Consider the following 17,918-nt stretch of genomic DNA (forward strand, 5'->3'; position numbering starts at 1 on the left):
AAAAAGAATTACCTCTCTTTTGGAGAGTACGAGTTTCTCTGTTGCTCGGTGTTGCCCCGTATTCTCGTGTGGAGGAGGAATGTTGTTATTTAAAACACCCTAGAAATAAAAAAAAACATAAAATGCCCACAATAGTGCAGTAATAACTTATTTTTCCCTCTAACCATCTGCTCAAGTGAAGCAAAGCCCATTACTCACAACTTCTTATATTTAGCTCTGGAGAAAATGAGCATCAATAAAATAGCAAAACCAGATGAACAGGCAGGCTAGACTAATGGAAAGATTTTGTGTCTCCAGTATAGTATTCTGGTACAGCAGAAGCTATCTGTATACAAATGACTGGTATTATTCTGTAAGGGATTCACAAACTGCTTATTATGTTTTCAGGGACAGGAAATGAGCAAAATTCAGAGACACAGGTAGGGAAAAGCCGACAGAGGTTCTAAGCCTTTCTCATTGTAGAAAAAGGATCCATGTTACTGCCTTGTCTTATAATGAGATCCCCACACCTCCCATGTGTGCCACCTTTAAGAAAAAATAAGCATGTATGCTTTTATGAGATTTTTTTTCCTTTTACCAACATGGGCAATGTGATAGACATTTATACATTCCCTTTTCTGCAGAAACTCTCCCCTGCTCCATCCAAACACTCTCTACTCTGTCTAAATCCGTCTCGATGTGATCCAGGTCATACACACGGCAACCCTAGGCAAATGTCTAGGGACAGGTGGGAAAAAAACTGCTATCCAGCCTAGGTCCCCATTTTATCTTTTTCCTTTTCTATTCTTGATCTATTAAACTATCCCTGCACTGACTAAATACTTCCCTGCTCTATCGAAGCCATACCTTGTTCTATATAAAACCTTTTCTTGCTCCATTTAAACCCTCCTCTGCTCTGGCTAAATCCTTCCTGCTATGTCCAAACCCTCATCTCCCCCCCCCCCCTCTAAAAATCTCCTCTGCTCCATCTAAATCTATTCATGCTCTTTTCAAACCTCCCCTGCTCTACCCAATCCTCCTCTGCTCTATCGAAACCTCCCCTGCTCTAGCCAAACCCCCCCTGCTCTACCCAACCCCCCATGCTCTATCTAAACCTCCCCTGCTCTACTCAAACTTTCCCCTGCTCCATCTCAACCCTCTTTTGCTCCATCAAATCCTCCTCTGCGCTTTAAAACCCCACCCCCACCATCCAAATGCCCTTCAGCTACTTTCCAAACCGTTCCCTGCTCTGTATGAACAATTCTCTTTCTCAGACTCCAGCTACCTTGCTTCATCCAAGCTCTCCCTTTGACTTTATCCATTAACACCAGCATTGAATTTTATTAATGAATGTAATTAAGATTTTGATTAGTTTAAACCAGTGTTTCCCAACCGCTGTTCCGCGGCACACTAGTGTGCCGCGGAACGTTGCCTGGTGTGCCGTGGTCTTATCCCCCCTCCCGCCCGTCCCTGCGGCCGCCGCTGTTATTACCTTAGCAGCGGCCGCTCTCCCCTCTCCAGACCATGTATATGCTAGCAGCGTATCTCCGGCTGCTCTGTGTGATGCACTGATGCGGAAGGAGGCAGGGCTCGGTTACCATAGTAACGGCGATACATATCGCCGTTACAGGAAGCCGCTGCCCTCCTTTCTTCCGCATCAGTGCATCACACAGAGCAGCCGGAGATACGCTGCTTGAATATACACGCGCCGGAGAGGGGAGAGCGGCCGCTGTTAACAAGGTAATAACAGCGGCGGCCGCGGGGACGGGCGGGAGGGCACTCAACTGGCTATACTGGGGCACTATTCTGGGGTACTATACTGGCTATCCTGGGGCACTAAACTGGCTATACTGGGGCACTATTCTAGCTATACTGGGGCACTATTCTGGCTATACTGGGGCACTATACTGGGGCACTAAACTGGCTATACTGGGGCACTATTCTGGGGCACTATACTAGCTATACTGGGGCACAATACTGGCTATACTGGGGGGGCTATACTGGGGTACTATACTGGCTATACTGGGGCACTATACTGGCTATACTGGGGCACTATACTGGGGCACTAAACTGGCTATACTGGGGCACTATTCTGGGGCACTATACTAGCTATACTGGGGCACAATACTGGCTATACTGGGGTACTATACTGGCTATACTGGGGCACTATACTGGCTATACTGGGGCACTATACTAGCTATACTGGGGGGCTATACTGGGGCACTATACTGGCTATACTGGGGCACTAAACTGGCTATACTGGGGCACTATTCTGGGGCACTATACTAGCTATACTGGGGCACTATACTAGCTATACTGGGGCACAATACTGGCTATACTGGGGGGCTATACTGGGGTACTATACTGGCTATACTGGGGCACTATACTGGCTATACTGGGGCACTATACTAGCTATACTGGGGGGCTATACTGGGGCACTATACTGGCTATACTGGGGCACTATACTGGGGCACTAAACTGGCTATACTGGGGCACTATTCTGGGGCACTATACTAGCTATACTGGGGCACAATACTGGCTATACTGGGGGGCTATACTGGGGTACTATACTGGCTATACTGGGGCACTATACTGGCTATACTGGGGCACTATACTGAGGCAACTAAACTCCCTACACTGGGGCAACTATGCCAGCTATGCAGCCGCACCCCAGCCCCCCCCCCCCCCCCATAGCGGCACTGTCCACTAGGTCGCGCAAACAACCGGGGGCCGCATCGCCCCCACCGCGCGCGCGCGCCGTTCCCCGGGGAAAAATTTGGTCAGACAGTGTTCCCCGGGCCGGAAAAGGTTGGGAAACATTAAACAATAAATTAGAAGTGAAAACCTTGAAACCTGTTCCACCTGAATCCCTCTGACTATTTACATCTCCACAGAGGTAACAGTGGAACCGCTTCCCATTAATTCAGCTGTATCTGCTAACAGTTCAGATTATGTGCAGAAGCCCTGTAATTATACACCCAATCACAGCTCCCATTAGTACCGTATGTAGCATCAAATCTCATTGAAATTCAGAACCAAATTTCAGTAAGGCCTGGAACCTATTAGGGTGATTTTTGGCAGCATTTCTGGATCGCTGACAATCACTGGCGATTTCAATAACCGCTTGGCCAATTTATCTAAATAATAGGGAACCCACTAGTGCGATTGCAATTAGGTTTAATCGCAATCGTAAGACATGCAGAATTTTGAGCGAGTTTGCGCTCAGTGCTCGTTTTGAAAAGCGATTTTGAAGCAATTTGTCGGCCTAGTGTTTGTAATTTTAAATACAGTTAATTATATTTACTGAGGGCCTTTTTGTCCGGCTTCTGTAGCCCCACCCCCTAGCAGAACAGGTCGGAGCTGCTTTTCTGATTGGTCCTAGAAAAGCACCTGTGACCTCTTCCATTAGGGTTGGGGCTACGGACAGAAGCTACACTTTGGAACACCTGGTAAGTACAGTAGGGGAATGCACACTTATTGCGCACTTTCTGTAAATCCAATAAACTTAATTTCACTTCTCAAATATCACTGTGTGTGTCTCCTATATGATATATTTAACTGACATATTTTATCGTAACAACCAATGATTTATACAGGAAAATCATGAGGATTAACAACGTTGCCCAAACTTTCGCATCCATCTGTATAAGAAGGCTTATTTTTAAAAAAAATAATAAAATGAACCGCTAATTGCAATCGCCCTAGGAATCGCTGCACACAGTGCTGATGCAATTTATAGGGATTCAGCGATTCCTAGTGGGTTCCAGCCCTAAGTCCTGGGACCTACCGGCAGCGCTTTTCGAAGCGCTTGTGATATGTAAAGTTCTTGCTAATGTGATGCTTTTGGGGATTTAAAAAAAAAATAACATCCCTCGAGAGGATCATACACATAGCATTACATTAGTAAGAGCTTTTCAAATCACAAGCATTAGAAACAGGGCCAGGCCGAGGCAGAGGCGAGAGAGCCTCCAGCCTCAGAGCGCAGTGTATGAGGGGGCGCTCAACTCACTCAGCTATCATCCCCCTATTGTGTTTGAAGCAGAGAGAAATAAGTAAAGAGGATACATGGCAGTGACTGCAAGCCAGATAACTAAAGATTAAGGTGTTTTGGGCCCTGGGGGGCCTTATACTCTAATAGCAATCAGTGTGTGACAGCTGGGGTGGGAGGGGTGCACTATGGTGTCTCAGCCTTGCGTGGTGGAGGACCTTGTCCCGGCTCTGATTAGAAACATGCTGCTAGTGGGCTCCAGGCCTGAATGAGTAACTCCTCAAATAAACCGTAGCAGGTCAACAAATCTCTGTGAAAAATATAAAAAAGAAGGGGCGCTTTGAGTCTTCTACCAATATAAAGCAAAGCTGCTGCTGGGCAGGTCTCACCTGTTTCCGATGTGGCTGGCACAGCGTACACAGCCTTGGCACACTTGCGTCCCACTTAGCCGAGCCGGGGACCAGGCTCACACACGTATGGGCGGATGTGACGTCACGTCCCAGCGTCCTCCGGGGCCTGTCGTGATGGAAACCAGGATGCTCACCCGGGGAGCGATATACGGAAGTGGACTAGCCAATATGCTGCAGCGGATGGGATTCCGCAGTTTGTATGGGGAAATAAGGTCCATGCAGAGATAAAAGTACTGGAAAAGTACAATTTATTAAAACGACGCGTTTCACGAAGGCTCACCCTCCGATTTATCAAGTTCAAACCATATTTAAAAATGCACCTTTTTATAACAAACACAGTCCTTGTTAGCCAATGGGCTTAGCATGGGCGGGGGTAGCGATACCTTAATCATCCTAAAAGGAGACCTAATAATGTAATGTTCCCATTATAGGAGCATTTTTGTCAGTAGGACCATATATAGAATAAAAATAGAGCTTTAATGCTCTCATGCAGAAAATATAGAAAAACATATAAAATATATATAAAAATAGAAAATGTGTATATAGGCAAAATGTCAATCTTAAAAGGCTACCATGCACCATGCACCATGCAATGCCTATAGGCCTTACATCTATTAAACACCATATTTCCCTCCCCCCAGAAAATACGCCACACAATTCTCCCAGGGTATGTTACAAACTACACTCCCAAGGGAGGCTAGCTCAGGGGTATATAATGGACTGTACATATATAGATAAGGGGGGGGGGAAGGAATATAGGAAAAGGAGAGGAGGCTAGCTCAGGGGTATATAATGGACTGTACATATATAGATAAGGGGGGGGGGGGAATATAGGAAAAGGAGAGGAGGCTAGCTCAGGGGTATATAATGGACTGTACATATATAGATAAGGGGGGGGGGGGAAAGGAATATAGGAAAAGGAGAGGAGGCTAGCTCAGGGGTATATAATGGACCGTACATATATAGATAAGGGGGGGGGGGGAAGGAATATAGGAAAAGGAGAGGAGGCTAGCTCAGGGGTATATAATGGACTGTACATATATAGATAAGGGGGGGGGGGGGGGAAGGAATATAGGAAAAGGAGAGGAGGCTAGCTCAGGGGTATATAATGGACCGTACATATATAGATAAGGGGGGGGGGGGAGGAATCTTTTCCTCTCCTTTTCCTATATTCCTTTCCCCCCCCCCCCCCTTATCTATATATGTACAGTCCATTATATACCCCTGAGCTAGCCTCCTCTCCTTTTTCTATATTCCTTCCCCCCCCCCCCCCTTATCTATATATGTACAGTCCATTATATACCCCTGAGCTAGCCTCCCTTGGGAGTGTAGTTTGTAACATACCCTGGGAGAATTGTGTGGCGTATTTTCTGGGGGGAGGGAAATATGGTGTTTAATAGATGTAAGGCCTATAGGCATTGCATGGTGCATGGTGCATGGTAGCCTTTTAAGATTGACATTTTGCCTATATACACATTTTCTATTTTTATATATATTTTATATGTTTTTCTATATTTTCTGCATGAGAGCATTAAAGCTCTATTTTTATTCTATATATGGTCCTACTGACAAAAATGCTCCTATAATGGGAACATTACATTATTAGGTCTCCTTTTAGGATGATTAAGGTATCGCTACATGCTAAGCCCATTGGCTAACAAGGACTGTGTTTGTTATAAAAAGGTGCATTTTTAAATATGGTTTGAACTTGATAAAGCGGAGGGTGAGCCTTCATGAAACGCGTCGTTTTAATAAATTGTACTTTCCCAGTACTTTTATCTCTGCATGCACCTTATTTCCCCATACAAACTGCGGAATCCCATCCGCTGCAGCATATTGGCTAGTCCACTTCCGTATATCGCTCCCCGGGTGAGCGTCCTGGTTTCCATCACGACAGGCCCCGGAGGACGCTGGGACGTGACGTCTCATCCGCCCATACGTGTGTGAGCCTGGTCCCCGGCTCGGCTAAGTGGGACGCAAGTGTGCCAAGGCTGTGTACGCTGTGCCAGCCACATCGGAAACAGGTGAGACCTGCCCAGCAGCAGCTTTGCTTTATATTGGTAGAAGACTCAAAGTGCCCCTTCTTTTTTATATTTTTCTCTACAGTGGTATTATCGGGAGCAGCTGAGCATACTTGATAGGGGCCTGATCGCACCAAGGGGTGTTTTCCACCACCCTCTCTTTGCTTGTTGAACAAATCTCTGTGAACCTTTTAGGTTACCAGATCTCAATAAATCTATTCAGTCTAGTAAATCTATATAAAGTAAAAAATCTTGGTGAACCTTGGTAGAGTACCAGATATCAGTAAATCCTTGAAGACTAGTACATTTGAACAGAGTAATAACTTTCAGTAAATGTCTATAAGATACTAAATCTTACATTTAAAACATCTGTGTGTTGGATCTCAGTGAATAGTTGCAAGCTAACAAATCTCACCACAGCTCAGTAGAGCTCCGAATCTTAGTGACGCTTTCTAAATAAAGAAATGTAGTTGTACAGAAGACAAATTGAATTGCTCATGTGGCATATCGTGTCATCTCAGTTTCATGTAATTTTAATACATTTAGAACTAACCAAGGCTCTTTGGCGTCCGCCGCCCGCCACATAGTGCCGAAGCTTGGTGCGGCTAAAGTAATTCACATAATTCACATAATTATTTTTCTTAATTTATAAAGTGCCAACATATTCCGTAGTGCTATACAGAGTGATGATGATAATGGCCACACCCATAGCACTTTGGCTTTAAAGAAACCCAGAGACCTTGCAATTGAACATTTTTTTTTTACTTACCTGGGGCTTCCTTCAGCCCCATAAGCATGGATGCGTCCCTCGCCATCCTCCCATTGTCCTCCGTTCTTCTGCAATCAGCCCCAGTAACTGGCTCAATCGGCTCCAGTCTGAGTCAACCTGAGTCAGCCGACTCAGACTGGAGCCAACTGAGCCAATTACCGGGCTCATTGCCGCTAAATGGAAGGCAGCAAGGGACGCATCCAAACTTATGGGGCTGGAGGAAGCACTGGGTAAGTACAAAAAAACTTTGTAGGGTGCCCTCTCTGTACACTTTAAAGAGCAACTTTGTACAAAATCTAAAAAAATAATGATTATCTTAATAAGTGTGTAAAATTAAAAGAAAATAATGTGGTACCTTTGGTTGTCTGTTATCTCTTTCCTGTTCCTGCAGAAGTTGAAGAAACAAATCAATACGGACACACTTTCTAGGTTGGAATGATAGCGAGAGCAGTACCCACGGTTCAGATCCTCAGCTTACAGTGACCGCTAAGGATCATGGGAAATAACTACTGTTCCCAGGAGATACTTGAGGACAGAAGGCAGAAAAAAACTCTCCCAATAACATGTTTAATAAGGCCTTGTTCACATTGCATTCCGTTTGTGCGTGCGTCCGCGTTGGACTGTTTTTGAGGCGTCTTTTTTTCCGATTCCCGGCGCTTGGGTGGGTGATTCGTTTTTGTGCTTAGCGATTTTCTAAGCGTTTTTTCAGAGCAGTTTTGTAATTCACTCCCTGATGCAAGTCAGGAAGTGAACTCTTTGACCTAGAAAAGAATAAATACAATGTATTTATTCTTAAAAACACAAACGCAACCGCTACACAAAGCGATTTTGTGAGCGTTTTGCGTTTCTCCCATACTTTCCATTGAGGCGGAATCACCTCAAAACTGGTGCACGCACCGCTTTACTGAACAGACAGTGCACCACCCGCACGGATATGAACCTTCTCATAGATATTCATTGCACAAGCGTTTGGTGGGTGATTTTAAAAATTGCCTGCGTGTAAAAAACACCTGAAAACGCCTGCAGTGTGAACAAGCCCTCAAAGAGTGCAGTAGGCCTCAGATATTGATGTAATGAATACATTAAAAATTACTGCAAGGTACTTTATTTATATTTTATGTTTTAAAGTTATAGACATTAGTCACTAATACTAAATATTTACCCAGTGTGGGTGTCGGTCTAATTAATCAATATATTCAACCCAATTAGGTCCCAACATGTGCTAAGTCTAACAGCTAACTTCAGCCAGAATATTTATTCTGGCTTTGGATAGAGCAGGACAGGATTAGAACCTCTGCAGGGATTTATGGCTGTCTGTGCTCCTATTTTTGGAAATGTTCTTAATTTTCTGTCCCAGCCACAGATACCATCAAGACAGGAGGTGGTGGAGATCTCTCTACAGTGCCAAAGACAGCAAACTATAAAACAGTATTTTGCAAAGGTTTGAAGAGTTTAGGCCACTGTTCATGAACTTTATTTCAACCCACCACGAGTGCAATAGGTATGTAATTTGTATATGTATTGGTGCCGTACTGCATTTGCTGTATTCTACCTCCAGCAGAATAGAACATTCTATTTGGACATTCTGCATTTGGAAAACCACAAACCCATGGCCCAACTTCATCAGTACTCAAAGCCTTAAGCCCCATCTACACGATACGATTCTTTGTGCGATTCGATTACGATTCTATTTACGATCCGATTAAACCTGACATGTCCGATCGGGATTCGATTCGATTCAATTCGATTTGCCATTGTTTTGCAATAGCAAATCGAAATGAATCGAATGCAGATCGGACATGTCGGATTTAATCGTATCGTAAATAGAATCGTAATCGAATTGCACAAAGAATCGTATCGTGTAAATGGGGCTTTACACTCTCTTTCTTTCTATTGTATCCCTGCTGGAATGTTTCACTCATTTCCAGTCTAGATGGTATCACCCCACCCAGGAAGAACCAACCTTGTGCTCTAGCCCCCCCCCCCCCCCCCCAAAAAAAAAAGCTAAAATAAATAAGACTTCAGATTGATTTTAAAATTTGCTGCTTCACACACAGCTTTGCTTTTCTTTTTGGAATTTACAGTGGTCCACTTTAAAGTAATCCCAAGCAGAAGCTCGGGTTCAAAATAACACATTACCCTAAAGACAGGGAAGTCTCAGGATCTTATTGAAGCTTTCCTCGGTGGTCCCAAGCCCCCTGTTGCTGAGCACGGCCTCTACATCGGGGAGGCGCAGCTCTTCTTTCTGTATCGTGGCCGTGCAGTAGCTGCACAAGCCCTCTGAAGGAAGAGGAGCTGCATGCGCAGCCCTGATGTGATTAGCAACAATACCTTGTTGTTAATCTTTGGGGGAGGGGGGCCATATTCAGCAACAAGGGGCCATCAGAGCAGCGAGGGAAGTCTCAATAGGATCCTGATGCTTCTCTCTCTTTAGGTAAGCATCTCATTTTGTAGCCAAACTTCGGTTCAGGTACACTTTAAAGTGTTTATTTCGCTGTTAAGGTTACAAGATTCATTTCTGTAGCTTACAAAAGGATGACTATAGTTCCCTTTTGCCATGAAAATCGAATCACTTTAACTTTCTAAAGCCACCTGAGAACATATTTCATATGTGGGGCGTCTGGGCGCTGCATCCCATCAGGTACATTTATGTGGCTGGCAGCACAGCTATCACTCATACAGCTCCTGAACACAAACTGATCCTCCTGTCAAAGTGAATTGATTGGCACTGTATGTGTTGCTATTGTGTCTGTCTCACATCGCGGCTGATTGCGAGCAGCTTTTCAGCGTGGCTTCTTCACAACTCATTCGACTCCTCATTACAGCTGTGCTAGGTGGCTATTTTAGGAATTGAGCAATAATAACGGCACAAACAGCTGAACGCACTGTACCTCGGTCCTCCAGCACCGCCGAATATTTTCTTGTTTCTGAAGTATACTTCTCATTCTATCGAAAAAATCACTCCGCTCCTCGCTGAAAGAAAGAAAGGAACGCAGAGGGATCAGGGCCAATTTATGAAGGGTAACAAAGGCATCTTACAAATCAGTCTCTTCACTGTAATTACATCGGTATAAATATCTGTGGTCACATTATTCAGTGTTGCTTGAAAAAAATCACCCTCATGAATATTTACCTCTGTCTAATTTATGGTGATAGCACAGCAAAAATGGTGGTATGTTCCAAGGCAGAAATAGGTCTTTAACCACTTCACCACTGAGGTTTTTTTCCCCTTATGGACCAGAACAATTTTTACCTTTCAGTGCTCCTTCCATGTATTCACCAATAACTTTATCACTACTTATCACAATGAAATTAATTTAGTTAATTTTAATAGGGAATTAGTGTATTTTTATTTAATAAAATGCTTGTAGGGTGTTATTTTACTATTTGGCCAGTGGCTACCCCAGTAGCTTGTGCTTCTATGTGCTTCCCCAGTTTAATCCTGTGTACTGGAAATAGTGTGTATGTGTGGTTTTACTTTCAATTTATTAATGACCATGGAATCGCATTGAGGCCGGTGGTCATTGATCACAGGTACTTGGGAACTGTGGAACTGTGTTCCCATTCACTGATCAGCATACTAGTACACTGCCACGGGCGGAAGGTCGCGGGTGACGAGAAGCATGAGACACAGTTCCAACTGTCCTGTGTCCTGTTCACCCCTCCCAGTTGCTAGGCAATAAGAACATCATCAGAAATCCCATCATGCTTTGTACAGCATCAGGGGGGAAATGTCCGGGCAGTTTTCTTTGATGGGGCGGAGCTTAGCTTCTAAGCAGCTAAAAATTAGGCTTGGGTATGAAAAACAAACTTCTGATGCTGTGAACCTGTTAAAGAAACACCAAGTGCTGCTGAGTAGATTTTTAGTCTGGAGGTGCACTTTAATAGCAAAAGTCATCTATCTATTGTGCCTTCCCACACTGCCATCTAGAGGTCAATACATGTTTTTACACTACCCCTTACTTTTGACTTACTGCACTGTCCATGTACTGTGGCTTGAGCTTCATAACTGTTATTACACCACACTTATCTGTATGATATTGTTGCTAATTTTAACTTTTTTTTAACAATGGGATTGTTTTCTTTGCCTGTGTTTTCCACACATTATTATTATTATTATTATTATTTTGTGCAACTTTGTAATTGCGCCAAACTACAATAGAATCGGTAAAGCACGTTGTATGTGGGTAAAAGAGCAGGAAGCAGCCCAATGACTTTCAATATAGGTGCAATGGTCCATGGATGTATGCAATTTGTCAAAAAATGTGCTATAACGTGTGTGCGCCCTAATCAAGTGTGCTACGTAGTGGCAAGAAAATATCACGTAAATGAAATAACATTTTCTAAAATGATTTGGCATGAAGCACTTGCAGGCTACTAAATTGGCAGTTAAAAGGTTTATTGGTCCATTTTAAGGCTGCATAAATTTGCATTATATTAGAATATATTTTGCCTCAGATTGGAATTATTTGCATCTCTGCTTCAGAGAATGCGTATCAGGCTCTGTCATTACTGTATTTAACATACACCATAAAAATACACTAAGAGGCCTCTTTAAATTTAAACGGTGATCTGAGATAGTGGGACACCTGTCCGGATTTTTCCTCTAGTTTTCTTTGCATCTGCCTTGATAAATCAGCTGCCATTAAAGCCTCATGTATGAAGCACATTCTGAAAGAAGAATACTCTTATTGCCCAGAGAGCAACCAATCAGATTACTTATGTAAAGTGACGTGTGTAGTATACAGCTTTACTACCTCAGCAGTGCTAGCTGCTGTTACAAATGGACCTCTAATGATACTTCTTATTTTCTGATGGGAATCATGGGGGGAAAAAACCTGTGTTGACACAATTATTGTTCTTTTTGTCTGCCAACAATTCATCGAATAGTTATTTGAAAGACTTCAGTAACCGGTAGCGACCACTCACTGTGATATTTGTTGGAAGTATCAACAGGATTATTACCTAAACTGCAGTGTAGTAAATCAACCACGAGATGTCATGTGTGTAAAATGTGATGACAATCTCTATGGTATTGTTATGTCCTGTATTCATTCTGTGTTCCTCTCTTCTAAGTAAGCTGCATTACCTGATGGTTGTATCTCTGAACGTTTTCTTCAGTGAAGAGTTCTAACTTGATATACTGGGTGCCTATCTGCATGTACAGAACACTCTGCCCCATCAAGATTTCTGTGTGGTCTAAGCTGATGTCTCTGCTTTTTCTGGTGGCATTTGTAGGTCTCCGTCACTCTCACAAGAGTCTAGATCAGGCATGGGGCAAACTTGGCCCTCCAGCTGTTAAGGAACTACAAATCCCACAATGCATTTGCCTTTATGAGTCATGACTGTGGCTGTCAGACTCCTGCATTGCATTGTGGGACTTGTAGCCAAGTTTGCCCATGCCTGGTCTAGATTCTAAAGGTTCATACACACGTACCAACAATCTGTCCAACTATCTTCCAAACTTGTCTGTTGGAAGATAAGTTGGGTTGTATGTATGGCTGGCAAGTAACCAGATGACCAACTGATAACAGGTTGTTTGCCAGATCCAATCGGTGGATCAATCTGCCCAACTATCAGGCAAGTTGGAATGCGTGTACAAGTAGGTAATATAATCTCTTACCCACCCTTTTTTTAAAAGAACTGGCAAATGTTTGATTTCATGAGGGCACCCATCTTTTTGGTTGAAAGGAGTTGACAGGGAGCATGAGACACAGTTCCAACTGTCCTGTGTGCTGATCACCCCTCCCAGTTGCTAGGCAACATGAACAACAACATAGGAAATCCCATCATACTTTGCGCAGCATCAGTGAAAAAAAGCCCGGGCAGTTTTCTTTGATGTGTGGAGCTTACCTAAAAATGCAGCTAAAATGATGCTTTGTTAAGAAAAACAAAGTTCTGATGCAGTGAAACTGTTAAAGAAACACCAAGCCTTTTCAGTTTCCTGAGTAGATTTTTAGTTTGGAGGTTCATTTTAAGCCTTAGCAGATATGACCATGTAACCTCCCAGTGTCTAAACATAACGGCAAAGAATCCAGCAGCACCATGTCAGTGAATTATAGCCACTGGCGTAGGGCCTGTGGTCGCAGGGGTCGCCGTAGCGACCTGGCCTGCCTCCTGAAGAGGCAGGGGAGGGGCCCCGTGGGCTGTGTGTTGGAGGACCCAGGCCCCCCCGCTCTAGTCGCCGCTCGCTCCCTCCCTCCCTCTAGCCGTCAGACCTCGATCAGGCGGCGCCGCGGCGACCAATAGTGCGGGCGCTAGGACCCAGCGCCCGCACTGATATGCGGAAGTGACATCACTTCCGCATATAGAGTGGGTGCGTCCGGCGCCCGCTCTTACTGGTCGGGTCGCCGCTGATCCTGAGGTCTGACACGCCGCAGCCTGCAAGGTAAGGGGGCAGCGGCGGCGGCGGCTGGGGGGGCTCCCTGTCACTCACTAGCTAAAGGGGCTCCCTGTCACTCACTAGCTAAAGGGGCTCCCTGTCACTCACTAGCTAAAGGTGCTCCCTGTCACTCACTCACTGCCTAAAGGGGCTCCCTGTCACTCACTGCCTAAAGGGGCTCCCTGTCACTCACTCACTACCTAAAGGGGCTCCCTGTCACTCACTCACTACCTAAAGGGGCTCCCTGTCACTCACTGCCTAAAGGGGCTCCCTGTCACTCACTCACTACCTAAAGGGGCTCCCTGTCACTCACTCACTACCTAAAGGGGCTCCCTGTCACTCACTGCCTAAAGGGGCTCCCTGTCACTCACGCACTGCCTAAAGGGGCCCCCTGTCACTCTCTGCCTAAAGGGGCTCCCTGTCATTTACTGCCTAAAGGGGCTCCCTGTCACTCACTCACTGCCTAAAGGGGCTCCCTGTCACTCACTAGCTAAAGGGGCTCCCTGTCACTCACTCACTACCCAAAGGGGCTTCCTGTCACTCACTGCCTAAAGGGGCTCCCTGTCACTCACTCACTGCCTAAAGGGGCTCCCTGTCACTCACTGCCTAAAGGGGCTCCCTGTCACTCACTCACTACCTAAAGGGGCTCCCTGTCACTCACTCACTACCTAAAGGGGCTCCCTGTCACTCACTCACTACCTAAAGGGGCTCCCTGTCACTCACTCACTACCTAAAGGGGCTCCCTGTCACTCACTGCCTAAAGGGGCTCCCTGTCACTCACTCACTACCTAAAGGGGCTCCCTGTCACTCACTCACTACCTAAAGGGGCTCCCTGTCACTCACTGCCTAGAGGGGCTCCCTGTCACTCACTCACTGCCTAAAGGGGCTCCCTGTCACTCACTGCCTAAAGGGGCTCCCTGTCACTCACTCACTACTTAAAGGGGCTCCCTGTCACTGCCTAAAGGGGCTCCCTGTCACTCACTGCCTAAAGGGGCTCCCTGTTACTCACTGCCTAAAGGGGCTCCCAGTCACTCACTGCCTAAAAGGGCTCCCAGTCACTCACTGCCTAAAGGGGCTCCCTGTCACTCACTGCCTAAAGGGGCTCCCTGTCACTCACTGCCTAAAAGGGCTCCCTGTCACTCACTCACTACCTAAAGGGGCTCCCTGTCACTCACTCACTGCCTAAAGGGGCTCCCTGTCACTCACTCACTGCCTAAAGGGGCTCCCTGTCACTCACTCACTGCCTACAGGGGCTCCCTGTCACTCACTCACTACCTAAAGGGGCTCCCTGTCACTCACTACCTAAAGGGGCTCCCTGTCACTCACTGCCTAAAGGGGCTACCTGTCACTCACTCACTACCTAAAGGGGCTCCCTGTCACTCACTGCCTAATGGGGCTCCCTGTCACTCACTGCCTAAAGGGGCTTCCTGTTACTCACTGCCTAAAGGGGCTCCCTGTCACTCACTGCCTAAAGGGGCTCCCTGTCACTCACTGCCTAAAGGGGCTCCCTGCCATTTACTGCCTAAAGGGGCTCCCTGTCACTCACTGCCTAAAGGGGCTCCCTGTCACTCACTGCCTAAAGGGGCTCCCTGTCACTCACAGCCTAAAGGGGCTCCCTGTCACTCACTGCCTAAAGGGGCTCCCTGTCACTCACTGCCTAAAGGGCTTATTATGTGCATTTACTGGTGAAAAGCTGTATCTTATTATGTGCATTTACTGGTGAAAAGCTGTCTCTTATTATGTGCATTTGCTGGGGAAAAGCTGCCTCTTATTATGTGCATTTGCTGAGGAAAAGCTGCCTCTTATTATGTGCATATACTGGTGAAAAGCGGTCTCTTATTATGTGCATTTACTGGGGAAAAGCTGTCTCTCATTATGTGCATTTACTGATGAAAGGCTGTCTGTCATTACGTGCATTTACTGGTGAAACGATGTCTCTTATGTGCATTTAGTGGGGAAATTTTGTCAGTAAAAATAATCTTTGTCAGTAAATTTTTAGGTATTTGTCAGTAAAAAATAACATGAAAGGTTGGCAACACTGGCAAGCTGCGCAGCGCAACGAGAAAGATACAGGCAGCCCACCTCACGCTTGGGCTTGGCGGGGGGAGGAGCCTACGACAGCGAGCGAGAGTAGGGTGGCCGCAGGCAGCCATAAATACGCAGTGTGTGACTGCGTCGCACTCGCAGAATCTCTCAGCCTGCGTCAGTCCAGAGACTAGCAGACTCGCAGGCAGCCAAAGCCAGCCAGGAGCAAGCCAATGGAAGAGGGGTAGGAATGGGGTATCACATGCATGCGTAAAGAGGTGGAAGGTGTGGGTGTGATTAGGCAGGACCTAGGTGTGGTTATGTGGTTGGGCGCGGTTAATTTAAACACTCCCATAGGCGCCAGAGAAAATCTTGCACCCAGGTGCCAGGCACCCCAGGCTCACCCCTGATTGCCTGGGTATGTTTGTTGTGTTGGTCCTAAAATCTGTCCAGGGAATTTATGCTTTATAATGTAGCATTTTATTGCAGTGTTTTTAGTATTATGGAGTGGTTAAGCACTTGTATTATTATCCTATTTAAGTGTGAAGTTTAATTAGGCATGTTTGTATAATACAAATTGGTATTACCAGTCAGCTTTGTGACCCAGTGCTAAGGTGTGTGCGTGCGTGCGTGCGTCAGCCAGTCAGCAGCAGTGTGTGCGTATATACATGTGCGTGTTGGCAGCAAAGTTTTTAAACGTAAGTGTGAGCCGGGCCTTATGCTGGGAATACACGGGTTGATTCTGGGGCTTGATTCTGGGGCTCGATTCTGCGCCCAATCGTTTTTGCCACTCAAATCTGTGGCCGATTCTCTTATTTTCCGCTTGTTTTTCTTATCTTTTTCCATTGTCCCCAATGCAGAATCGAGCGGCAAAACGATCGGACGTGTCGGAAATAATCTATTGAGCCATCTTATCAGCTCAGAATCGAGCCGTGTATTCCTAGCACCAGGTTCGGGCTGATCTCTGCTACTTTCAATGTGTACAGTATAAGCTGTTATTCTGTGCCTGTACTGATAGTAAACTAGCTGCAGTGTGTACTGATCTCTTCTACCTCCAGTATGTACAGTATAAGCTGTTACTCTGTGCCTGTACTGATGGTAAACTAACTGCAGCGTGTGCTGATCCTTGCTACCTCCAGTATGTACAGTATAAGCAGTTACTCTGTGCCTGTACTGATGGTAAACTAACTGCAACGTGTGGTGATCTCTGCTGCCTCCAGTATGTACAGTATAAGCAGTTACTCTGTGCCTGTACTGATGGTAAACTAACTGCAACGTGTGCTGATCCTTGCTACCTCCAGTATGTACAGTATAAGCTGTTACTCTGTGCCTGTACTGATGGTAAACTAACTGCAGCGTGTGCTGATCCTTGCTACCTCCAGTATGTACAGTATAAGCAGTTACTCTGTGCCTGTACTGATGGTAAACTAACTGCAACGTGTGGTGATCTCTGCTGCCTCCAGCATGTACAGTATACGCTGTTACTCTGTGCCTGTACTGATAGTAAACTAGCTGCAGTGTTTGCTGATCTGTTACCTCCTGTATGTACAGTATAAGGTGTTGCTTTGTGCCTGTACTGACAGTAAACTAGCTGCAGTGTGTTCTGATCCCTGCTACCTCCAGTATGTACAGTATAAGGTGTTGCTCTGTCCCTTTACTGATTGTAAACCAGCTTAATTGTATGTACAGTATTAGCTGTAAAGCCTGGTACATACATACAATTTTGAATAGCCAATTTTACTACTTCTAGGTATTATGAGAGCCCAGCTCTGTTCACAGTATTCAAAGTCTCTTGGCCCTCATACTACATGCAGTGATAAAATTGGTCAGTGATTGACCAATCAAAATTGAATGTGTGTATGCATCTTTATTCTATGCCTATACTGATAGTAATCTATCTAATTGAAGGCATCTTGCTACTAATTGCCCTATTTCCTCTGGGTGCTGGGCATGTTTGCAAATTGAACGTGGCATCCATGCTGCTGCAAAGCTGAATTGATATAGCCATGCCATGCACAGCTATAGGGATTCGGATATGTGTGTGCGTCGGGTGTTGTGGGGGGGGGGGGCGGTTGTTGCCGGGGGGGGCCCGCATCCAGATTCCGCATCGGGGCCCAGAGGTTTGTAGCTACGCCACTGATTATAGCTCTTTAATGCGTAGTAGTCAGAGAGCTAGCCATTACCAGGCTGGATTCTTTGCCTTTACAACAGGAAGTATAAACATAAATAAATAAACCGTGCTCATGTTCCTCTTGTAAAGAGTAACTGTCAGGCTGCAAAAGCTAATTTAAACCTCTATTCTCCTGTGTTAAACAGTTTAGAAGGAAGCCAAAAAGGCAATACT

At 45.5% G+C, this 17,918-nt stretch overlaps 2 protein-coding genes across 3 annotated transcripts in view; both read right to left on the reverse strand.

Moving 5' to 3' along the window:
• BAIAP3 (BAI1 associated protein 3) overlaps window positions 1-10,141 on the reverse strand; it is a 317,725-nt gene extending 307,584 nt beyond the window's left edge. The window contains exons 1-3 of one of the 2 annotated variants that reach the window (XM_068244531.1): window positions 10,059-10,141; window positions 7,523-7,552; window positions 13-99 (exon numbers count right to left, since the gene is read on the reverse strand). In XM_068244531.1, the coding sequence (XP_068100632.1) occupies window positions 13-99; window positions 7,523-7,552; window positions 10,059-10,112 (171 nt within the window). In that variant the 5' untranslated portion in view covers window positions 10,113-10,141. The remainder of the gene's footprint in view (window positions 1-12; window positions 100-7,522; window positions 7,553-10,058) is intronic. The other variant, XM_068244533.1, reaches the window with a different exon arrangement.
• The window catches only part of LOC137526098 (BAI1-associated protein 3-like), a 279,756-nt gene continuing 271,963 nt past the window's right edge, over window positions 10,126-17,918 (reverse strand). The window contains exon 5 of the mRNA XM_068247314.1: window positions 10,126-10,140. Coding sequence (XP_068103415.1) covers window positions 10,126-10,140 — 15 coding nt within the window. The remainder of the gene's footprint in view (window positions 10,141-17,918) is intronic.

The sequence above is a fragment of the Hyperolius riggenbachi genome, chromosome 7, assembly GCF_040937935.1.
Source record: "Hyperolius riggenbachi isolate aHypRig1 chromosome 7, aHypRig1.pri, whole genome shotgun sequence".
NCBI lineage: Eukaryota > Metazoa > Chordata > Amphibia > Anura > Hyperoliidae > Hyperolius > Hyperolius riggenbachi.